Here is a 26552-nt window from a genome sequence, read left to right as displayed (position 1 = left end):
ACTCAGTCCCGCACAACTCACAGTGCCTCTAGCCCCAGTCACCCTTCTCCTGGACATTCTCTCTCCTCGTCCCTGGGCCACCTGTCCTCTCTCTCCAGGAGCTTCGTCCTGCTCCTACCCCCAACTCCAGCTCCCTGATATGAGGGAGGCGGCCCCTTTTATCCTCACCCGGATGAGCCCCAGGTGCTCTGCCTGACGTCACTTCCTGGTGTGGCGGAAGCGTCAGGAGAGCAACCGGAAGCACTCTGGGTGACCCTGGAAGGAGCAACGTCCATTGGCGTGGCGGAAGTAAATAAGCCCCGGGGTCCATGAGGCTCTGGGCGCCCCTCCCTGGTGGTGGATACGGGACTCCACGGACTTGAGCCTCCCTGCTCTCCTTCCGTGGCCCTCTTCTGCTCCAGGGCGGTTGCCCCCTCGTGGCCCAGAGGACAAATACGCCACCACCTGGTCTTTCCAGGCGTCCCGGCCGGGTCTGATGCCCAGCCTCCTTCGACAATATATATTGTCGCAGGTGGCTGGGGAGGCGACCTGGCTGGGACGCCCCGGAGTACTGGAAGAGGACTTACGCCCACCTCAGACCATGTGGGGGCGATCACCCTGGTTGCTATGGGGACCACGGGTACACAGCTTTGAAGCTCGACCCTGTAGGGGCCCATGATCACCGCCAGGGGGCGCCCCGATGCCTTAGGAGCCCTGGACCTCAGCACTTCTGCCACAACCGGAAGTGCTGGGGGGAAGAGGAACAGGGACACCCGGAGTGCTTCCGGGGATGCAGCCAGCTGTTCTGCCATACTGGGGCATGTCGGTGGAAGATTGCTGGAACACACCTGGAACACATCCAGGGGAATATAAAAGGGGCCCCCTCCCTTCATACGGAGACTTGAGTCGGGTGGAAGAGGACAAGGTCTCTGGAGGAGGCAAGGAGGCGGCCTGAGGAGAAAGTGACGGCATTGTATGTGTTGGCCAGGACTTTGGAGACTTTTGGGGACAGTGGCACTTTTTGTAAATAATGGAGCACCTCAATAAACGTGTGTGGGGTGATTACAACGTGTCTGCCTGTCTGTGTCCGGGTCATATTCCACAATATATATATATATATATATATATATACATACAGTAATCCCTCGCTATATCGCGCTTCGCCTTTCGCGGCTTCACTCCATCATGGATTTTATATGTAAGCATATTTAAATATATATCGCGGATTTTTCGCTGCTTCGTGGGTTTCTGCGGACAATGGGTCTTTTAATTTCTGGTACATGCTTCCTCAGTTGGTTTGCCCAGTTGATTTCATACAAGGGACGCTATTGGCAGATGGCTGAGAAGCTACCCAACTTACTTTTCTCTTTCTCTCTCTTGCGCTTTCTCTGATCCTGACGTAGGGGGATTGAGCAGGGGGGCTGTTCGCACACCTAGACGATATGGACGCTCGTCTAAAAATGCTGAAAGATTATCTTCAAGTTACTATCTTTTGTGCAGCTGCTTCCTGAAACGACATGCTGCACAGTGCTTCGCATACTTAAAAGCTCGAAGGGCACGTATTGATTTTTTCTTGCTTGTTTTTCTCTGTCTATCTCTCTCTTTCTGTGCTCTTGAAGGAGGGGGTGTCAGCTGCCGCCTTCAACAGCTTTGTGCCGCGGTGCTTCGCATACTTAAAATCCAAACAGCCCTATTGATTTTCCTCTGCCTTTATGACAGTCTCTGCTCCTGACTCCTTTGAAGAGGAAGATATGTTTGCATTCTTTTAATTGTGAGACGGAACTGTCATCTCTGTCTTGTCATGGAGCACAGTTTAAACTTTTAAAAAAGAGACAAATGTTTGTTTGCAGTGTTTGAATAACGTTCCTGTCTCTCTACAACCTCCTGTGTTTCTACGCAAATCTGTGACCCAAGCATGACAATATAAAAATAACCATATAAACATATGGTTTGTACTTCGCGGATTTTCTTATTTCGCGGGTGGCTCTAGAACGCAACCCCCGCGATGGAGGAGGGATTACTGTGTGTATATATATATATATATATATATTATATATATATATATATATATATTATATATATATATATATATATATATATGATGTACAAAAATTTTTTTCGAAAAAGAAAAAAAAAAAATTCAGAATTAGTATAGCAATCAGACAATCAGTAATTGGTATCGGCCCTAAAAACACCTGAACATAGCCATTCCTAGAAGCAACATACAACCTGGGTTTTTGCATGGACTAATAACTGAATTGTGAACCCAGTCAAAGATGAAGATTAGTGATTACACAACACCAATGTAATTCACCTTGCTTCAAGTTCAGCACAATCAAAGAAATGTTTGGAAACTTCAACAACCTTTGAGAAAACCAAATAAGACAATACTGAAGAAGGAACTGAACTAGTTTTAAGTGACTTATAATGATTTAATGGTCGTTTAAATGTCCCTGATGGCTACGGAAGTGTCTGCCAACTATACTGGACTGAAGATTCTGGCCTAAATTGTGATCTGAGCTGGGTGGCAGCTGTGCTAATCACTGCACCAGCATGCCACAAACAAGAAAAGAAATAGATGAAATGATAACCACAAGCAGAATACAATATATGTCAACAAACTAGCCCCATGTTAAAAAAAACATAATTCATTGAGTTCCAATCTTGGGGCACATATTGGCATGCCAATTTGTTTCCGATTTACCTGTGCAAATACTTAGAACTTTCATCTTCCATCAATAAAATAGAATTGCATTGTAAACAGTACTACATAATTTGTTACTACTATCATTTCGCAGGATCTTATTCTGACTCGAGAAGGGGACGGGGAAGGCTCCTTTAAGGCCTGTTGTGATGCACTTGTGAAAGTCTTGCACGTGGTTGCTACAGCTCTGTGATGAGAGCGAGGCAACACTAAAATACCAATAATTAACCAAGGCAAAATGCTCAAAATGTGCAGATTCAAAGCAACTCTGTTATAGTAGACATATACAATAAACGTACATGTAAATTCACTAATTATAATGAACAAATTAACAGGAAAAAACTAATTTATGAGTGTTAAGTGAATAATAATAGCTAAAGTCTTAAAAAAATCACCTCCTTCTCTTTATTAACCAGAGACTCATGCTTAGCCTCAATTTGCTGTTTCAGCACTTGATCACTGTGGTCTTCAGGGATTCTGTGTCTAGTCTCATCCAGCTTAGTTTGAAGAGCAGAAATTTGCATGCGATTAGCATATTGCTGCTGCTGTAAAGCCTCTTTGTACTGCAAAGGAAGTAACAACAAATTTAAAAGTAGTAAAGAAAAAGACAAAATCACCTGCTGTTAAATTAACACAATATACAAGACAAGATCAGATCAGAATAAAAAACATTTGTATAATTATTCTCATTAGTATAGCAATTCCCACATTATGCTTTTAGGAATAATAGGTTAGAAAAAATCATTCAAATAATATTTATTAATTATGAAATACTATTAAACTCAACATAGAATTCTCACTCTTCCTGTCTCTCATATGGCATCCTAAACTTCACCCAGTTGTGAAAAGTTTTCAATGTGTGATTGCTTCAACCATTACTGGTCACTACAACACCAAATATGAAGGTCACTGAAATATCACAATAATACAAACAACTTAAAATGATTATATCTATTATTAACAGCCATATTTTACAAATAATGCACTGAACACATGCACGCCTTCTCCTTTGTGTAGCATAATATATTACACAAAAATGATTTTTTATGAAGTCATGATTCAAAGACCTGCTTATTTTAAGACATCAAAGAATAGAAGCCAGAAATTAAGTGCAATATGTAGGCCTGTGTAAAAATATCGATTTTCTGATTAATCATTATTTTTCATTTAAACGATTCAATATATATTCTTATAGTTTCAAGATCGATATTGTAAATCTCTATCCTGTTCAATTACTATATGAAAATTTTCCCTTATCTTCATTTTTGATGTCTGATTCAGTAGATGTTGCTAATGAGCCTGTTAAGGCTTTCACATAAAAATGGTGTGTCCTCCTCAACCAAAATTGATGCAGTTGACACTTAAATCAGATATACGGAATTACTATGGATCCAAGTTTAAAAATGCTTCATTTTTGTCTGAGAAGGAACTGTGAGGACACATTTTTGTGACTGAATAACGTGACTGCTACACGTGAACAACCGATGATATGTGTAACTTGTAGAATTATAGTAAGACACAAGTCTTCCCACTACATCTTTGAATTTTGACTAATTCAAGATTATTTTAAAAGTCCAATGGGGGAACAAATTTGGCTAACAGTTTAGTGGAAGGGTGTTTACATGGAGATTCATAACACACAAATAGGTTGCTGAATAACATATTTAAGAAGCAGTATTTGATTACTTCATAATATTATTTACAAGATGATACAGATGTTTTATAAAGTAGATGACATTGTATTAAAACAAGGAGGCCCCTATAATATGTGTTGGCTCTGATATGGCAATACATACATTAAGTAACACTAGAATTACCAGAGCCTACGAAAAAACTCGTAGATCCGGCCCACCTTAAATTGCTTTTTAAAACCGTTCTCACCTCTCCGCCAGCGTCTTTTGTCATCTAAATGTACTGATAAAGACATGCTGCAAGCAGCCGGCTATTCCATCCCCCCACCAACTTAGAACGTGCATGAACTTCTCTCAGCTCATGCCTTGATTGATTATCTGGGAGTGAAGTGGGGTTTTAGAGTGGAAATAACAAATCGTTATTTGGAACACACGCATTTCACGTGTGTTGCATTTCTACAGTAATCGGTGTAAATACATTTTTAAAACAGAAACGTTTATTATATTCTAGTAGCAAATGACAAACTGTTACCATAAACTATACAATGTATGAAGCCTGAAGTCCAAATATCAAAGAAACACTTTCACAAAAGGTACAAAAAAATAAGCCGCCACCAAAAAAAGCCGCCTTAGTGTGCGACATTGACACTCATTTACTATGGCTGCCGCCGTGGCGCAATAGTATCAGTTGTTGACTAGGAATCAGAAGGTCACCAGTTCGATCCTGCATGATTTCATTTTGAGAAGTGTTCTTACTTTTTACTATTTTAGAATAAAAAGATACATTTGATTTCAGTCTGTAACAGCCGGTGTAATTTATGATATTTGTAAAGGTTAGCTTTGTTTATTTTTTTTTTAACTCACTTTTCATTGTCTCAATCGCGTTCAGGATCCTTCCCTAATACCCACTAACCCCATCCACCCATCTGACACGATATAGCTCTGCAGTGTATCACGATACAAACGACCACGTGTTTTTTTCCCCACAATCTTGCCAGTCTCCACATGTTGCTGTATGCTGTTTCTTTTGTACTCCAGGACATGCAGAGGAAAGCATAGTAAAGAGCAGTAACTTCAGCGCTATATGCAATCATCAGACACTCCCCATCTGACACTGCTGTTTTCACATAAAGACGCGCTATAGCTCTGCGGTGTACTTGTGACTGCATTGTCGTACCAATGCTTGCGAACTGAAGTGTCTGCATGCACTTTTCGTGGCATTACACGTGTATTTTTTTGAGCATGCCCATGTCGCTCAAACACAGGAATATGTTGATGTAAAAGTATAACAAAACAAGTGCACTTTTATTCAAGACTATAACCAAAGAAAAAAGAAAGCAAGTTACAGTAGGCGGTTGATATGACAGCTTGCGTGGTGCAATGCTAAAAACTGCTGATTTCCATTCCGTGCTATATAACTGTTAACATTTGAATCTGATGATTGCATATAGCGCTGTCTTATTCAGTGTGCGCAAGAACATGCAGGTGGCCAGTTGCTGCGTGCTACAACGCACATTTTAAAAAAAGAAAGAGACAAATATATGTGACGTTTTGAAGAAATCATTTTATGACGCGAATAGTACCAATCAGAAAACATCGTCGAAGTAATGCAATATTATTTGAAAACGAACAGCGTCAGATCGGGTGTGAAGTTATACTGGCGCTGTTTGAGTCAGATCAGAAGCTGAATAAGCTGAACAAGCTCCTGTTCTGACTCTAAGTAAAAAGCATGAATTAATCAACAGAAATAACCGCGATCGACATTTTAAACTTAACGATTTACAGTGCATACAAATTTATAAATTTTATGTCCATTTGAGGAAAAAAAAACACTTTCTCCAAAGCTGGGAATTGAACTCGGGTCTCTGTAGCACAGCAGGGCTGCTGTGCTCCAAGACAGCAAACCTTAGTGTTAAGCCACCGAAGGCGTCATATCATCCTTGAACCTTTTGTGAAAATGTTTATTTGGTGTTTGGACTTCAGGCTTCACATATTCTATAGTTTATGCCTACATTTTGTAACATTTATTACTAAAATAGGAAGAAGTTTCTGTTTTAACAATGTGTTTGCACAGATTACTGTGGAAACGGAACACGCATGAAATGCGTGTGTTCCAAATAACGATCTATCATTTCCATTCTAAAACTCCAGCAGTTCAGTCACTCCCAGCTAATCAAACAAGGCATGAGCTGCGAAAACTTAGTGAACATTCTGCGACAGTGGGGGATGGAATAGCCAGCTACTTGCTGCTTGTCTTAATCGGCACATTTAGAAGACAAAAGAGAGGTGAGAACGGTTTTAAGGTGGGCCGGATCTACAAGTTTTTTCGTAGACTCTGGTAATTCTAGTGTTAAATTATGGTGAATTTTGAATGAGTGCAGTGCTGTGAATTTTGTTTTTTTTTTTTTTTAAACAGCAATGATATTTTGTTCCACATCTTTACTGATGTAAATTGTTCATTACTAACCATAACATATGCATAAGAATGGAATGACATTTAGGAAGCACCTGAAGTGCTATCTGAAGTCACTATGTAGACACCCTTCAGATAAAATGTTACTGAAATTTGTCACATTATATTAATGCTCTCCATGCATGGTTAAGTAATCTCTAAAAAAAAGCCAGCACTTCAAATATATCAGTGCATGCCAATTCAATCAAGATAAAATCAATATCAAATTTGGACAATATGAATTGAAACTGCATCGAATCGGGACATCAGTGCTAATACCTAGCCCTAGTAAGATACATAATAGTGTTTTTGTACTCTTCCATTAAATCCTCCTTTTAGTATTTTTATTTAATGCCTGCAGCACAAGTATTAAGTTAATTTTGGTAGCTATTGAAAGGCACACAATTCAAAGATCAATTTAAATAAGGCTGAAAAATAAGATATGCTTTCATGTTAGAAGTTAGGTTTGAGGAATAACAATTGTGGTTCGGTTCATAAAACTCACATGCTCATGTCTAATGTTTGCAGAAGGTGAATCATTATGATTGTACCAAAAAGCACAAGTGTAACTTAAGAGTGTATAACAAAATAAACAATAAAAGCAGAAGTGCCAGTGCACACTATTAGTAACAAACTCCATAAAGAAAATTAACTACAAGAGGTTAAATCCGCATTTCAAAACAGAAATAAGTCTAACAATGGGTTGGTTGGTTTTCTCTGCTTTTTCATTTATGATACAAACCGGAAGACAGGGTATTTATTTGTTACTTTATTACAAAATCTATTTTATAACCTATACAAACTGAGCACAATTTTTGGTTATGACTGACTCAAAGAAGACTATTGCAGCACACAGTTATGAAACAAAGCTCGAAGCCAATATGTGACAGAAAAAAAATATAAAACAATATAAAAAGGGAATCTTCTGTATCTTAAACAATTATGATAGGGTCCATCAACCCTAATGCATATTTTCCTAACAAGAAAAGTACAATAAAGGCAATCTGTACACAGAATGAATCACTATAAAACTACTGGGCTATTTGCTTGCACATCTTTACCTATAGAATTAGAATACTGTAGTATTTGTTTTCTTATATACGGTACTTTTCTGTTTACCTCCATAAGTTCCATTTCTGATTTCTTTAACCTCTGTATCTCTTGCTCTAGCTGTATCACCTTCCTTGTAGCTTCCGCATTACTTAATACATTTTCTTCTAGTTCTCTAATATGAGATGCCAATTTCTCAGTCTCTTCTAGCTGTTCAGTAAGGTAGTTATCGGTTTGCTCCTTAGCTAACAGAAGAATGTTATATTCATCTGTTTTTTTCTTTATTGTTTCTTGGAGGGTCTCCACCTAAAATAAAAAAAACACAAAAATATATGTTAAATTAATCTCGTACATTAAGACTAATTACTACGGTACATTCAGATAATTAAATTCATAGTTTGCTGTGTAAAAAAGAATTTTGATGGCTCAACAATGCAAATAAATCAAGAAATATTACTTCAAGTGCATCTTTTAAACAATTTTCTACAAGTTGAGAATAGAAGTGACTTATGATCAAGTCTAAAATATAGTAATATAATAGTAAAAACATTACACTAACTTAACAAATATTTGTCAATCAGTCTGTTAGTTAGGCAGATAGATTTAATTAGTTTGTGAAAACTGCTAAATATCAGGGAGACATCAAGTTTTTCCCTCATAGCCTCCTAGTTACTATTTTCAATAAAAAATATTTAGGGATTATATAAGACAAGTAGAGGGAAAAAATATGGAACCACTCAATGATGAGGAAAAAAATATGGAATCACCTGGGGCCTCATGTATAACGCCGTGCTTAAGCACAAAAGCGGGAATGTGCGTACGCACAGAAAAATCCAGATGCAGGAATCTGTACATACGCATACTTCCACGTTCTTCCGCTACATAAATCCCAATCAGCGTGAAAAGTAACGCACGTGCATGCGCCTTCTGTCCCGCCCCAACTCCTCCCAGAATTATGCCTCTTTGAATATACAAATCGATATAAATAGCCTTCTGTGAAAAGACAATGGGAAAAGCACGGGGGAAAATATAAGAATTTCAGCGAATACCAAGTGGAGGCAAAGGAAAAACGTACTATTTGTTGGTTTAAACAGTGGTATAATCAACAAAAGAAAGTTGATCGAGTGACATAGCGTGTCGGAGAAACTTGAAAGCTCAAGTTCACAAAGTCGCACAGTGCCCGAAATAAAAAAGAAGTCACATATCAAAGTCGGTGTAAAAAGGCAACTCGTAGCGGACCGTCTGAGTGTCATATGAAAGCTTATTAGGGTACAGAGTAACAAAATAGGCACACAGTGGGGAAAAAAGCACGAAATGTCAACTTTAATCTTGAAATTTCCACTTTAATCACGTAGTTTATTTTGTCATTAAAGTAGAACATCATAAACTTCATCTTAAAAGTGTTTATTTTACTAGTTTCTCAAGTAGCACGTTAAATGCTTTATTCTGTGTTTGATCTTCTATGTGCTCTATGAGTGTGAATCACTACGTGCTTTCGTTCTTTCTCTTTCTCCGACAGGACACAGAATCCATTACATTCGTGATATTACAGCTCTCTGAATAATTAAAATACTGAGATGTATACGTGATATCTTTTTCATGATGATAGGAATGAAAGCATGTTATTAAACATGGGAACATGGTGGCGCAGTGATTGTTCATATCTCACGCAAGAGGCTTGCTGCGCTATGTGCGACCTTCGATGAAATAATTTATTACAGAAGTACTGTCTCTTTTAAACGTACTAACCTCCAATTCCTGTCCTTACTTTTCTTTCTCCAAATACCCAATCACCACACAATCAGCTCTGTAATAGACGTTAAGCCATTTGTAAGCTTAGAACGCAGATTCTTCAAAACTTTTAAGGAACATTGAAATATCTTCGTAGTACATGTTTAATTATTCTATCCATCTATCCTTCCAGTGTCGCGTCAGCACCAGCAATAATACAGCGCAAGGCAGGAGCTATCCATGAACTAGCTAGCGCTGCGGCACCGTGTCCTCACATGTTTAATTATTAACAATACAGATTATTTAAATGAAGTTAAAGTTTTATCTGTATGCTATAAGTAACATATTTTGCTGTATTTCATCTTAAAAATGTAATCGTCATCATACACGCTTTATAAAGTGGCGCAGGTTGTGCAATATTATAACTGTAGTGCAAGTTTACAGTGGGGTAATTGTACTTATAAGTACAAACAGTTCTACAAGGAGCACTTAATTGAGTGCGTTTATAGTTCTTGGGATGAAACTGTTTCTGAAACGCGAGGTCCGTACAGGAAAAGGTTTGACACGTTTTGCCGTGGCTGAGGTAGTGTGTGCTTGAAACTGTATACCGATAATTCTCTTTCCGATCAGCTGCTGCTGTGATTCCCCACTCAGATACAGTGATATAAATACTCCGAGTGGTGCAGTGAGAGTAATATGGAAAAAGATGATCCGCTGTGGCAACCCTTAACGGGAGCAGCTGAAAGAAGAAGACGACGCAGTGAGCGTAACAACAGTAAAGCAGTTATGGTATTTGGAATACTATGGCTATTCCCTGGACCATTATATTGCTACAGGTTAATTACAATCAGATGCATTACACTAATAAACAATATGCAGTTAATTTCAGTGTATTTATTAAGCCGCGTCAGGAATGTGGGTCTAAGAAAGAAAGGGTGATCACACAGGAACAGTAGCACTGCTTTGACGCTGGGTACCGCCAATCTGCAAAACCGAGCGGAGAAATTGCATACGCCAGGGTATGAGGTACCGTGGAAATGTGCGTGGCTTTACGCCAAGTTTAGGTTTTATACATCGCGATTTGAGCGTGGAAACGTTCGTACGCAACATTTCTGTGCGTGCGCACCGTTTATACATGAGGCCCCTGGTAATTTGCATTTCTAAAACAAATACCTGCACAAGTCTAAATAGGCCAATTAGTTTGCAGATAAATGTGAGTGCTTGAAGATCTTTACGAGCTGTTGCACCTGGTTGATTAACAGGAAACATGGCCCCAACAAGACAGCAGTCAGTTGAAACAAGTCAGGTTTTGAAACTGAACAGTAAGAAACTGGCTGAAGGAAATGGGACTTACATACAGAAAATGATGGTTTACGTTTGGCTTAACACATAAACAGAAGAAAGCAAGGTTACAGTGGACTAAATTGAAGCAGACATGGACTATGGATGATTAGATGAAAGTAATATTCAGTGATGAATCACGAATCTACATTGGCCAAGGAGATGATGTTGGAACTTTTGTTTGATGCCTTTTCAATGAAACATATAAACATGAGAGCCAGAAGAAAACAAGCAAATTTCCAAACTCATTTATGATATGGGGTTGCATGTTAGGTAAAGGACCTCTATAGTAAATGCACAGGTGTACATTGAAATTTTGGACACTTGTCTCATTTCACCAATCAAATGTAGGTTTGGTGATGATGAAGTCATCTTTCAGGATGATAATGCATCCTGCAACTGAGCAAACAGCATTAAAACTTTTCTTCAGGAAAGGCATATCAAGTCAATGACATGGCTACCAAATAATCCAGATCTCAATCAGACTGAAAATTAATGGCAGAAATTGGAAAATAAAAAAAAGAGGGTCCATGACAAGGCTCCATCCTGCAAAGCTGATCTGTCAACTGCTGTGCAAGAAAAGTTGGAACCTAATTGATGAAGAACATTGCTTTTCATTAGTGAAGTCCATGCCTCAAAGAATTCAAGCCATCATAAAAGCCAGAGGCGGTGCAACAAAGTACTACAGTAATCCCTCGCTATATCGCGCTTCGCCTTTCGCGGCTTCACTCCATCGCGGATTTTATATGTAAGCATATTTAAATATATATCGCGGATTTTTTGCTGGTTCGCGGATTTCTGCGGACAATGGGTCTTTTAATTTCTGGTACATGCTTCCTCAGTTGGTTTGCCCAGTTGATTTCATACAAGGGACGCTATTGGCAGATGGCTGAGAAGCTACCCAACTTACTTTTCTGTCTCTCTTGCGCTGACTTTCTCTGATCCTGACGTATGGGGATTGAGCAGGGGAGCTGTTCGCACACCTAGACGATAAGGACGCTCGTCTAAAAATGCTGAAAGATTATCTTCACGTTGCTATCTTTTGTGCAGCTGCTTCCTGAAACGACATGCTGCACGGTGCTTCGCATACTTAAAAGCTCGAAGGGCACGTGTTGATTTTTGATTGAAAAACAAACTCTGTCTCTCTCTCTCTCTCTCTCTCCCTGCTCCTGACGGAGGGGGTGTGAGCTGCCGCCTTCAACAGCTTTGTGCCGCGGTGCTTCGCATACTTAAAAGCAAACAGCCCTACTGATTTGTTTGCTTTCCTCTGTCTTTCTGACAGACTCTGCTCCTGACACGCACTCCTTTGAAGAGGAAAATATGTTTGCATTCTTTTAATTGTGAGACGGAACTGTCATCTCTGTCTTGTCATGGAGCACAGTTTAAACTTTTGAAAAAGAGACAAATGTTTGTTTGCAGTGTTTGAATAACGTTCCTGTCTCTCTACAACCTCCTGTGTTTCTGCGCAAATCTGTGACCCAAGCATGACAATATAAAAATAACCATATAAACATATGGTTTCTACTTCGCGGATTTTCTTATTTCGCGGGTGGCTCTGGAACGCAACCCCCTGCGATGGAGGAGGGATTACTGTAATTGTAATTTTTTGGGCTAACGATTCCATAACCTTGAGTGATTCCATCATTTTTTCCTCTACTTAGTCTGAACTAAAATATGCCATTTAATACAACAATTGATTTTTTTTAGGTATGTTTTACAATGCCATAATGTTTAGCTGTTGAACAAAATAGGTTTGTGTTATATCTGTTTTTTTTTTTTTAATTTAACAACAAAGTAAAACAGCTGAATGAACATCTTCCAAGAGTAGTGATTACATAATTTGTACCTGTTAGAGCATGTTAAGGAAAGCTCAGCTAATAAACAAAACTTATTTTTTATCCATATGTATTACCAAGTCCCTTTTTTAAATTTATTTAGCATTTGTGAAATGTTATAAATGTGCCCTCTCTAGCTATTTCATCTATCTATGGTTGTTATACTTTCTTAACCTTGTGACTAAGGCAGTGTCATTATTGGCTCAGTATGTAAAATTTTCTGAACGAGTACTGCCCAATTGAATTTAGCACAGTACAGTACCTTTTTTATTTTTTATGCAAAAACAGACAAAAAAAAATCAAAACTAAAAATTCTTAACTTTAAGAAGGTTATGCAGTGTGATACTTCTATTTTCTTTCATTTGAACTCATTGTTTGTCCAGAGTTTCACATACTCCATGTGCCTATATAGGGTTTTTCTTTAGAAACATGCAAGTTAGGTTGATTGGTAATTCCAAATTGATCTTAAGGTGAATGTGAATTAAATTGAATGGGGCTTTGGAAATGTTACGTTAATTTCCTAAATTAGAAGGGATCTTCCTTGGCAATTCAATGGGCCACTTCTACATTTCCAATTAAGTTTATTTGTTTAGCAATTTTCAAGTTAGCCATAAAAAAAAAAAAAAAACACCTAACTTTAAATGTAAAATACAAATGTATGAATATGTATGCTATGATATTTATGCCACCTCTCTCAGCCCTAATGATATATATTCATGACATCAACATATCCCAAATATTGATAAGATTTACTGGTGCAATGGCAAACCAACGTAATTTTAGTTTACAAACTGGTGTCTTAAGTATACATTTCTTCAGGGCTGCTTTCTCTTAGCAAGTGGCTTAATGGCACACAAGACCTATTAATACACCACATTTAATAGAGATGCAGAAATCCAGCTGCATCCCCAACCTAAAGAAATGGCTGAATTGCAGCTTACACCAGCCCTGTACTTCACTAGAATATAAATGTATAAATCAGAGTAGAACTGATATCTCTGCAGAGACTCCTTCAGATAAGATGGCATCCAAATGGAAAATTATTTTAGGCAAATGATAGTGAACTGAAGTCTACCTGGATGTGATGGACAAAGCAATACTCCTATAAGCAGCAATCTCTTTGCTTTCTTTGGAGAGCCAAATGGTAGACAATGTACAATGTTTTAGGAAGTTGAAAGCAGAAAATCTCTGCTTTTTGAGGTAGCAGAAATCTGATAAGCTGCTCTCTTTGGGGTGAGTAACCATCTACTCTCTGTGGAGGAAAGAGCTTACAAATTTCTTTGGCCTGGAAACTACTCTCCATAGAGCCTTAGTGTTAGATATCCTGAACTAGCTGTGAGAGCCACTCTGTCAAGTCAAGCTCTGTGCTAGTGACTAACCCAGTCTGAGAAGACTGAAAAACAGCATTACTTCAAAAAGGGAACTTCAGCACCTACACCCTCGTTCTAGAAAGAGTAATGCTTTTCCCAATGAAGTTACAGAGAACAAAGCAACAAGTCTAAGAGCGGGATGAGAAGAGCATCACCATAGCACACCACAGACAAAAGACCAAGAAGCAAAGAAGAACTACACTCCAACACATGTAAAAATCCTTCACTTGAACTCGGTACAACACCAACAACTGCACACAAAATCAGACAATACCTTTGGTATCTTAAAAATGCTTATCTGTGCCAAGAGAAATTACAACTCTAAACAGGTAGTAAACAGCTAGCCTTTTCTGTTGTATGTTTGTCTGTCTTGTGTCCTGTCTTCTATATCAATATATATGTAGCTATGTTTCTATAATTCTTGTATTTATCAATAAATTGTATTATTCTGTTTCATAAAACAAGTGTGCTTCAGTAACTGTGATATAAGAAACAGCTGGAGACGCACTCCTACAGAGAAAGGCCAGGAAAATAAAGAAAGAGGTGTATCAAATTATTACAGCATTTCTGAAGGCAAAACTAATAACTAGTTAATTGAGTGATCAATTCATCTTTTCCTAGAGCATCCATGTGATTTCCTAACTACATGCCAGAACCACCTCAAATCGCCTTCTCCTGATAAGTAGAGGCGGCAATTCAATGGCAAAACCCACTGAAATTGCTTACCTATTCTCTCTATCAGGGAAAGAACACCTAGACAGAAACTTTGTTTTTGGCTGGTTGCATTGGCGGTCTTACTTATCTAGTCATTAACAAGATTTCATGATAATATGAGAGATTAGGAATGCAGACTTACTGGTAAATTTAAAACTTCCTTTAAGGCCATAGCATCCTCTTCATTACCACAGGCTGCCAAAACATATGCAAAACTACTGACAATGCACCCATTCATTGGTCAATGAATTTATTACCCTAAGTTCTTGTCTATAAGCCGCGGCTTATCTAAGGAAAAAAGTTGTGAAAATGAAAAAATAGAATATCGGCTTATACATAAGTCCGGTTTATACAGTAATCCCTCCTTCATCGCGGGGGTTTCGTTCCAGAGCCACCCGCGAAATAAGAAAATCCGCGAAGTAGAAACCATATGTTTATATGGTTATTTTTATATTGTCATGCTTGGGTCACAGATTTGCGCAGAAACACAGGAGGTTGTAGAGAGACAGGAACGTTATTCAAACACTGCAAACAAACATTTGTCTCTTTTTCAAAAGTTTAAACTGTGCTCCATGACAAGACAGAGATGACATGTTTGCATTCTTTTAATTGTGAGACAGAACTATCTTCCTCTTCAAAGGAGTGTGTGTCAGGAGCACAGAATGTCACATAGATAGAGAAAACAATCTCTAGCAAACAAATCAATGGTGCTGTTTGGCTTTTAAGTATGCGAAGCACCGCGGCACAAAGCTGTTGAAGGCGGCAGCTCACACCCCCTCCGTCAGGAGCAGGGGGAGAGAGAGAGAGAGAGAGAGAGAGTTTGTTTTTCAGTCAAAAATCAATACGTGCCCTTCGAGCTTTTAAGTATGCGAAGCACTGTGCAGCATGTCGTTTCAGGAATCAGCTTTACAAAAGATAGCAACGTGAAGATAATCTTTCAGCATTTTTAGACGAGCATCCGTATCGTCTAGGTGTGCGAACAGCCCCCCTGCTCAATCCCCATACGTCAGGATCACAGATAGTCAGTGCAAGAGAGAGAGAAAAGTAAGCAATCTAGCTTCTCAGCCATCTGCCAATAGCGTCCCTTGTATGAAATCAACTGGGCAAACCAACTGAGGAAGCATGTACCAGAAATTAAAAGACCCATTGTCCGCAGAAATCCACGAACCAGCAAATAATCCGCGATATATATTTAAATATGCTTACATATAAAATCACAATTTAAATGACCGCTACGCGCGCGTGTTGACTCGGCGACGCCCAGAGCAGAAAGAACGCGCTCCGGCCGCTCCAACTGCGCCATGCGGGGAGTGAGATAGACGCCAATATCTCACACTCTCTCCCCCCTTAAAGAAATTAAATGGGTGCGAGTGAGACCACTGACCTCCCTCCCTTCTATTAGTTACTAGGGGGCTCCGCCCCCTGCTCGCTTCGCTCGCCAACCCCTGGTGTTGGGAATGACAAAGAGCGTGATGTATGAATGAGATATAGAATAGTGTGACGGTGTAGATGATGCAAATAGAAAGCAAACAATAAAGTGTGTGGCACAGTGTAAAGGTTTATTTGAAAATTTCTTTGTACACGCCGTTTAAGTGTAAAAGGTAATTCCAGCTCAGAACTTGTAAGGTCATTTAAGATGGTTATTGTTGTGATCAGAGTCAAGTTTGTCAGAGCTTAGAAAGAGTTGTGTCTCTCCAGGAAGTAATGGAATGACTTGGGTATTAATGTTTTCCATATTAATATTTTTTGGACATAATATAGTGCGTTGTGTTAAAAGGGGCATTTGGTCTAATGAGATTGCTGTTCCAAATCTCTCTGTAACTAAGTTGTCGCAGATAAAGGCTTGAGGAATTGTAATAATATGTGCCTGAAGTCCAGCTGTATTGGTGAGTGTACCATCTCTCAGTTGTAATAAGCAATTGTTATGATCTGGTTCTGGACATCGTATCTTTTTTACTAACTGTATCTTTTGAAAGCAATGCCAATTGTCTGCGTATTTTAAGGTGCACTGAACAATAGCTGAGTGCATGGCATCTGGAAGAATAGCTAATCACTGTCTAAAATCTCCTCCTCATAAAAGTACCTTTCCTTCAAATCGAATATTATTATTCATAAACGTTTGTAGAAGTTTATGAATGGTGTTGAGTAAGTGACTTCATGCCATTGAACATTCATCAATAAACAACATTTTTTCAAGACGGATGTCACGTGCAGTGCCACCGTTAATGTTCATAGTGGATACCGATTTGTAGGATCTAATGTAGTTGATAAAGATTTCACTTTCAGGTACATCGTCAGTTATAAGCCTCTGTAGATATTCAGTATATGAATGTAAAGAAGGCAGTCTAATTTGACCCTTTTGACAACAACGTGTAAATGTATAACTTGTATTTCGAGTTGTTTCTTCAGGGAAGTGAACTGAATGACAATGATTGCAAATGACATTCATTAATCCGAATGAATTTTACTGGTGTATGTTTTTCTTGTGCCGTTTGAGAGGCGCGTTGTTGCATGTGTAGTATTTGGGACGTGTTGTTTTGGAACTGTAATCGATTTGCCTGTGCTGTGTGAGACGCCCGTTGTAGCCTTCGCTGCCATTAACGTATGTCTGAGACGGGAGGTGTTTCGTTTTGAATCCGTGCCTGTTGCGATGCAGCACTTTGATTGATAGTTTGCGTCATGTGGATCTAGGATGTAGATTTGTGCATATTTGCGTTGTTGATTTGTTTCAGGGTGCACTGTTCCAATGCGATGCAGTATTTGTGCACATATGCGAAAGTAGTATGGGCCATTGCCTTTTGGTGGCCTGATATTTACTCCGGTATATGCAAAAGCAAATGAACTATTGTAGGATCTAATGCAGTTCATAAAGTTTTTACTTTTAGGTACATCGTTAGTTAGAAGCTTTAGTTAAGCTTTGCGTTTTTGGAGTCGAGACATTTTTTCTTTTAGAAATATGGATAAGTAATAAGGAGAATTGCACTCACTGTTAATATGGAGCCTTTTCTGCGGTTGAACGGTTAATAGTGCCTTATTGTAATGAGATCCACCTATGCTGCATAGCCGTCTATTTTGTTGTTTCTTTCGTTTTCGTGTGTTTGTTCCTGTTATCCTTTCCTTTTCGTTTTGTACCCGTGACCGTGTATTCATGACTTGTTTCTTTCTCAGCATGCGAAATATGGATAAGTAATAAGAAGGATCGCAGTCACTGTTAATATGTTTCTTTTTCTGCAGTTGAACGGTTAATAGTGCTTTATTGTAAGGAGATCCACCAATGCTGACACCTATGCTGTCTAGTGAGAAGGTGTTGATGTTCACTTTAGAATATGTGGCTTTGGGTGTCACTTCTTATGGATGTGTGTGTGTGTGTGTGTTGGGGTTTGGGGGGGGGGTTGAGGATTGTTGTCGCGCGAGCGTCTTCTTTCTTTTTGTGTTCCTGTGTCTTGTTGAATCCCCCTCTTTGTGTGTGTCCAGTCCCTTGCTTGTAGGGTCTGTGGGGTGGTTTTGTGTTCTTTTTTTTGTGTTCCATGGGCTTGTTGAATCCCCCTCTTGGTTTTTTCGGTGCTCTTTGCGCCTCATTTCTCAATTTTTCCTGTGCTCACTCCTTTTTTCTGTGGTCTTGTCCGCCTCTCGCGGCCCCTCATCCGCCTCTCTCGCCCTCTTCTATCCGCCTTTCTCGGCTCCTCAGCCGACCCTCGCGGACTCTTTTTGCGCCTGCGCAGTACGTCTTTTTGCAGCTACGGCCCATTGCCGGATGCGGACTGTTTTTGCGCCTGCGCAGTACGTCTTTTTGCAGCTACGGCCCATTGCCGGATGTGCCTGCGTCCATCATCCGGTTTAGCATTCTCGGTTAGTAATATGGATAGGTTATAGTACATTCGGCTTATCCATGAGTCCGGCTTATCTATGATACGATTTTATTTTAAAAATTCGTATGATTTTTGGTCTCCGGCTTATACATGAGTCCGGCTTATAGACAAGAACCTAGGGTACTTCTTCCTCACTCATGACAAAACCCTGAGATACATGGTCTCCTTTTAATTGAGACATTTGCTCACACATTACCTGAAATGAACAAGAAGGGGCCTGAATTGCCTCGAAAGCTTGCATATTGTGATCTTTTTAGTTAGCCAATAAAAGGTGTCATTTTGCTTGGCTTTTCTCTACATTCATAATGGCTAACACGGTACAAAACCCTAGTACTACTGAAATGAACAAGACACTCTATTCCGTGAGGACCAAAACTTCAGATCTGGAGGTACCATGATTATCCTAGCTACAACACATTTAGCTGTAACAAAAGTCTCATGAGGCCAAGAGAACATCATCATCTGCAAAAAGCTGAGTTGCAATACGTCGCTTTTTCCAACTCTACAAAATATTTTTAAACATGGTAGGTAAATTCCCATGACCCCTCAAGTATCTATTTAAAGACAGAGAGTTGGAGTCCTGTTACATGGACAGGATATAATTCACACTGCTCTTTCTATATCATTCCGTCACTATTTAGATTTGTAACATTCTCTTTAATTTGCTCCAATGAGGGGAATGTGAAAACATTTTCAAAGAAAGTAACAAAACACTTTCACTACATTCTACTTATTTGAATAAAAGAGTATAATTTCATTAATACACCAGATAAGAACTCAGAGGGATCTATTGCATGCATTTCTGTTTATTCGGTAACAAAAAGTCTTAAAAGCGCACACTCTTTGAAACCAACAAAATTAGTTGTTAGGTTACAATGCTTATGCAAGTATTTTATATGAGTGTTCCCCATAAATTACACTTGATAAATTAGATTGATCAACTACTTTTGGATTTTCAGACTTTTATATTCCAACTTGTAATACCACTATGTAAATCAGTAAACTTTGTAACTTCCCCACAATAAAAATGAGGTAAAAAGAATGGAAAAACTAGAGGCTATAATAAAAGTTAATGTCTCTCTGTTTGATTCATTTTACACAAGCTATCTAGATTACTGGTTATAAAGAATTTTCAGTATTTAAGTCTTTTGTTTATTTACATTCAAGCAAGAAAGAATATTAGAACAGTATACTATTATTTTAAAGGAATGCTCCACCCAAAATAATGGGACTTTCTTTTTATATGTTAGTTTCCCATGTAGTTTGTAGTGATCGCTGAGAAAAAAATTCTGTCATGTTTTCATGCAGAACAGAAATATATATATAAATATATATATATTTTTTTAATTCTTGTTCAATCAGAAATCTATGGCAGTCAATGTTCCACATTGTGCATATTCCAGTAGTATGCTCACAATATCCCAAACACATGTACTTCATTGATGATGAGGTGTGCCAGTAACAGCTTATTCATTGACTAACAATGCATTTCACATGATAGTGAAAGTGCAAAGTTTACTGAGAGCCATGTACAACTAAAGATTAAAAGTTAAAGAAAAGCGAGAGCAAAACATTATCAGGAAAAGACTACACTTCATACTTGTGCATACCTGAGATGCTTCAGCAAGGAAAGAGATTTCACCCAAATAGTTTCACAGCTTGCTGCCAAATTATTCTTATGTATATGAAAATAAATGTAACAACAAGAGGTAGATCTACAATTCAAATGGTCATTCACATCTGAATAATTTCACTCTTAATTCATGAGAGTGTTTTCCAGAATTGGCATATTTATTAATATATTTCTTAAAAAAAAAATCTGTGTTTGGGACATTATGAGAATACCACTGGAAGACTTTACATGTGGATTATGTTACACAAATAACGTGAAATTTTTTCATGGATATTTTGAAATTGTTTGCTTTCTTTTTTATATCTCCATTCTGCATGAAAATGTAAGATTAACACATTAAGTAAAGTATTCCTTTAAGACCACATATGGAAATTTCAGACTAGAGGATATATGTATAAGTAAATCCTACAACACAAGTAATGGGATTAGTTTAGAAAGAAGAGCATGGGAGGGGGAAAAAAAACAATACATCATACCTGCAAAATCAAGTCATCAATCTAATTTGTTAGGATGGAAATAGATAAGAAAAGAAACATATTACATGTTACACACTACAATACTGTTATTCAAAATACCTGCTTTTACAATACACACTACTAGGAAAACAATAAATTGCACTTGCAAATGCTAACATGATATGTAAGAAGTTCTGATATTTTTAGCTACATTTGTTTTTCTACTATAACAAAAATTTAGTGAAAATAACTGTTAAAAAAACAACTGGGAATATTAATATAGAAAACAATGTTTAACTTGAAACTCTTGGCTTCTAAGAAAGAATCTAAGACCCATTGTGAAATGATTTTAGTACATATCTCACAAGGATTAGTTTATACTGTTCTGTTTAGAAATTATTAAAAGGACTGACTTTATTTGTTTTGTTTGAGTGGACAAAGTAACAAAAAAAACATTTCTCAGATTAATTAAATCCAAATCCTAGTTGTGGTTAGCCAGACCTTATATATCAGAAGTAAAGGACTCAAGGCAGGAAAAGACTTTGGTAGGATTTCACTCCATTGCAGGACCCACTATTATACACCTTAACATACTAAGGTTAATAATAAAACAACCCACAGAGATAAATGACACACATACAGGACTTCACAAAGACAATGTTGAGGCAGAAATACTAACCACTGCAGTACTGTGCTACCAATATCCATAAGAGAAGTTAGATCAAATGTTCAAGAAACAAAGTTACAGAAAACGTTGATAATGTAGCTTTAGATAAGCAATGGGGATCAAGAGCATTAACACACACCTGTTGGCCTTGATATTCCATACCCGTATTTGATCTGAACTGCTGTTTCAGTTGTGTTTCTAGTTTCTTTATTTCCTGTTGAAATTCATCCCTTTCATGCTCACGCTCAACTGCCTGATCCTGGAAAATAAAAATTTATATAGTCGTGTCAATAGAAATTCCTCTAGGTAAATAAGAACCTCTATATCCTAACATACAATTTAAGACTGCATGTTCTTCAGTCAACATTAACAAACACAACTCAATTAAAATAAAGTATAAAAAATAAACTTATTCTTATACATAAAACCAGACAACTATAGATGACTTTTAAAATATACTGTTTCATATAATGTGAGAAATTACCAAAAAAAGACGACAAATTCCTTTAACTATCTGTACTAGCATGAAGTGAACTTAACACAATCTTTAAAACAAACTAAAAAATGACTGCATACAAGCTAGGAAGTTTCACAAAACAGGAACTGAAAAGTTAAGTTTTTTACATCCATGAATTGACGATTATTACGAAGTTGTTTTTCCAGTGCAAGGATCTGCTGCTTGAGATCCGTCACTTCTGTCTTTCGTTTATCTTCTAGTTCTGTATTGCTATTCATCTGGTCCTCCAGTTCGTTTTCAAGGATTTTCAATCGATTTGTTAGACTGCATCTGTCCTTTTCTGCTTGGCACTGTAGGTCTAACTTTTCTTTTGCAAGACGATTGGCTTCTTCAAGCAAACCTAAAAAAAAAAGTTACATAAAATTACAAGTAGATAAAATATAGTCTAAAGGATTTTATGCAGAAAGAAAATAACAGTAAAAATAAAGAAATACAAATATTCTGGGAAAATGCTTTCTCCTAAAAATATGTTTTGCATAGTGACAATGTGAAATAGAAAACTAAAAAAATACTTAAAGGAACACTTCCTTACTGTCATAAATTCAAAACATGACAAGATTAAGTAAAACCTACAAACAAGAAAATTTCAGTTTTAGGACTGCATAATACATCATGGAAGTTAAATTTAAAAAGTATCACAATAACAGAGAAAATAAATTTTTTTCAGCTAAAAATGAAAGAAAACGTAATACAATTATTTAAAAGACAACCAACAACAAAGAGGTGATGCTTAATTATGGCTTACTAGTGTGTTTTCCTCAACAAAAAGTATGAACATAATTTCAATTATTACATGAATCTTATAATTTGAAAATATATAATTACAGCTTTAAATGGAAAACCACGTCTAATCAATGTTATAACCCAGCGGTTCTAAAACTGGGTAGGGGACCACAAAGCGGTTTCAGTGGGACCGTGAGAAATGATTACATTTTTATACTATTTACATTTTTATAATTATTAACCTTTACGAGGGGAAGTAAGTGACTGAGCTCCTTTACCCCCACCACCTAGACCCGACCACTAATCCGCTGTTCCATTATTCGCTGCTACCGCATTGTTTTCCCACCGTTATCGCTCGGCACAAACCAGCCCTTATTATTTTTATCATAATCAAAAATTATCGATTCTTTCGTAGAATCAAAACACTCAAACAGTTTTCATATATTTTAGAAGCAAATAACAACTCTAAAGGTCGATACAGATAATCAACAAACAACATATTTTACATTTTTTGTGTTTTTAAGTGGTGAACAACTGCAAAAGAAATATTTGATAAAGTATGTACTCTCCATTAGTGACCTGCCTTCGAAGGACAAGAAGTTTATTGCTTTCATAAATGATGGGGGGTGCAAAACATGTTTTCTGTGAAATGTGTTGTAGTGATTTTTGGATTGAAATGGCACAGTCCTATGCCGATGTTGCAAAGATGGCTCTAAGAGTGCTGATTCCATTCACGACCACCTATGAGTGTGAGACGGCTTTTTCCACAATACTTACTGTCAAAACAAAATCTCGAAACAGATTAGACGCAACAAATGATATGAGAGTTGCACTGGCCAAAACAAAGCCAAACATAGAAGAACTGGTTAAGGCAAAACAGATGCATCCATCCCATTAAAATTTTAACTTAAATTTAATAACTAAGATGTACGTAATATTTTCTGAATAAATAATTGTTTGTCAAAAAATGTTTTATTCACAGCGGCTTGTACTTTATGCAGTGCCACGCAGTGGGTATGTGGCACTCTTGTGCAAAGTATTTAGCACCTCCAATTTTCTTGAAATAATATTGATTTTTTAATTTTTAATAAAAGGGTCCGCAAGCCATCGAACAATTTTTAAAGGGACCACCACACAAGAAATTCTGAAGAAGTTTGAGAACCGCTGTTATAACCTTAACAAAACAAGATACCCAAGATATATTTGCACATAGCAGTGAACTATCTGGGTGCAGGGAAAGAATCAATACTGCATTGAATGTTACATCATATAATAACTGTTAAATGAAACAATTAAAATATACTGAGAAAACTACGTAACACCAACACAGGGATTCACATATACAAAATAAATATGTAATAAATAGTGTGGCACCCGGCTGGGGTTCATGCCCGGCCGGGATGGCCAGAAGGAGCGGAGGAGGGCTTGTGCCTCCTCCATAACATGAGGGGGTGCCTGCCCTGGCTGCTTTGGGGGCCACGGGTACAGGGCCAGGGGCATCCCCCTGCCTGAAGGACCCTGGACCCCAGTACTTCCGCCACACCAGGAAGTGCTGGGGGGAAGAAAAGAGGGAACACCCGGAGGGCTTCTGGAAGGACAGCCGGCACTTCCGCCACACTGGGGCATGTCCGCGGGATGGCCAGTGCACACCTGGAGCCCATCCGGGTACTGATAAAAGGGGCCGCCTCCCTTCATTCAAGGCTGGAGTCGGGTGGAAGAGGACAAGGTGCAAGAAAGAAAGGAGGAAGCGGTCTGAAGAGGCAGAGTGGTTGGCCTGGACTTTGGGGAGACTTTGGGGTTTGTAGCAAAAGACTTGTAAATAATAATAGTGTAAATAAACGTGTGGTGGTGATTAAGACATGTCTGCCTGGCTGTGTCCGGGGCTCGTTCCACAATATTTAAATTGACAATGAACGTTTCTGTTGGCTCCATTCTACCACCTACACATCTTATTCTTTCAGGTTTTCAAGTAGAACTCAAAAGACAGAAATTAAAATGTTTCTCCAAGGTTGTACATTTCTGACAATTACTTGTCATGCTGATATAATGAAACACAGCTTATGGATTTTATATATTTCAAAACTAGGGGGCTTTGTCCCCTGCTTGCTTCGCTTGCCAACCCCTCCCCCGGCCTGGGCTATGTGCCAGGCACTTTGCGTCTCTGCCACTCGCGTATGTGGATTTCACTTTCACCAAACAACAAATCTTTTAATTCTCACGGATACGCCTCTTCAATGGGAAGAAACACTACTTTCCCTGATGGCAACACGAATTAGACGATCTATAAGTCTCCGACTTAAAGTTTAAAGCCGAACAATATATTCAATCTCTTATAATAATTTCCGTCTGTTTGCACTAATGCGATCTTTACTATAATTTTTTTTGAGACTTTCGAATTTTAGTACTTTCATTATCTCTAACCTGCTCTCTATGTGTATCGTGCCAATGTTTTTGAATTCTTTACGACATTCTACTTTGTCTTCTACTTTTTGTCTTTTATTTCCGGCCTTTGGCTTGATTAAATCTCAAAGTCTCGTCTTGTGGGACTTGAAAGTATCTTTCTGAAAAAGTCAAGTCTCATCCCAGAATTTTTTTATACAATAGAGAGACAGGAGAAAATAGAGATACACAATTCAGTAAATGGCAATAAAATATTTAAAACACTAACAGTATTTTTAAGCAAACTTTATAATTTGGTGATGGAATTTTTAGTAGACAATTTTAAACACAATAACAGGTTAAATCATATGGTTGATGAAAAAAAACTTTGACCTGCATTAAACTGAAAAAATAAAATAAGTTTTTTGTAAATTAAATGCTCATTCCAAATTTCTAACATCTTACACAAAACTTGGGATGGGGCAATAAAAGACTGGGGCACACTGTGAATAGTTTAAAACATCATGATCTGGTGATGCTATTATGCTCAATTAGAAAAGAAGCATTCACAAAAGACTAATTTATGAAAAACTGGATAATTGAATAATCAGTTCAAGAATAACATTTCTCAATGCAAGATTGCTAGGAATTTTATTCATTTCACCCTGAAGAAATTTTGTAAGAAGCATGTGTCGAAAACTAATGCTGAATACCCATGATCGTTAATCCTTTAGATGGCACTGCATTAAAATCTGACATTCTTCTGTGATGGACAAAATCATATGCACTCGTATTACTTTGAAAAATCTTTGACAATAAAAAACATTCAACCACAAATAAGATGAGACTGTATAATGCATAGTGGAAGGCATATGTTGACAATGTCCAGACACCTGATGGCTTCACTGTGCTTGAGGTTTTCTGAAATTGACTCCTCATTTCCATGGTGCTGCAGTCTATATTTCAAATTGCTTATGAATCAAGATAATATATGATGCCCAGACCGGTCTCCCCACTGAAAACATGCTGCATTATTAAGTGCAAATAACAATAAATACCCCCTACAGTTGACCAGCTAAAAAATTTCCACTTTCAAAACAGAAATATTGGTGTCTTAAGTTCCAAAACAATTACAAAGTGTTATTAAAATGAAAGGTGATGTAAAACAGTGGTAACCTCTCTCCTGTCCAAAATTTTTTTGGAACATATTAAATTAAGAATAAAAGTGTATTTACAAAAAAACTAAATTGATACATTGATAAAAAACCAAAAGAGAACCAGAAAATGAACAACTGTTTATGGTCCATACTTTCCCCATTTATAAAACAAACAAAAGACTAATTACATATATTCAATTCATTTTGAGAGAAGATTGAGCTTTGTTCTGTTGAGAAATAAGTATCCAAGGGGGAAACACTTATTTAAAATGACACTTAAAGGTAACTATTCTTAATAATGAAGCTTTTTCCTGTGGCATTTGCTTTCACAATAAATGAAAAATA

At 37.8% G+C, this 26552-nt stretch overlaps 1 protein-coding gene across 1 annotated transcript in view; it reads right to left on the bottom strand.

Moving 5' to 3' along the window:
• The window catches only part of pcnt (pericentrin), a 245819-nt gene that overhangs the window by 98493 nt on the left and 120774 nt on the right, over positions 1-26552 (bottom strand). The window contains 5 exon segments of the mRNA XM_051931264.1: positions 3079-3246; positions 7886-8122; positions 20786-20806; positions 21571-21690; positions 22056-22288. Of these exon segments, the coding sequence (XP_051787224.1) occupies positions 3079-3246; positions 7886-8122; positions 20786-20806; positions 21571-21690; positions 22056-22288 (779 nt within the window).

Source organism: Erpetoichthys calabaricus, chromosome 8 (assembly GCF_900747795.2).
Source record: "Erpetoichthys calabaricus chromosome 8, fErpCal1.3, whole genome shotgun sequence".
Taxonomy (NCBI): Eukaryota; Metazoa; Chordata; class Cladistia; order Polypteriformes; family Polypteridae; genus Erpetoichthys; species Erpetoichthys calabaricus.
Note: the sequence above shows the minus strand (reverse complement) of the source record. Positions and strands in the feature narration are given on the sequence as shown.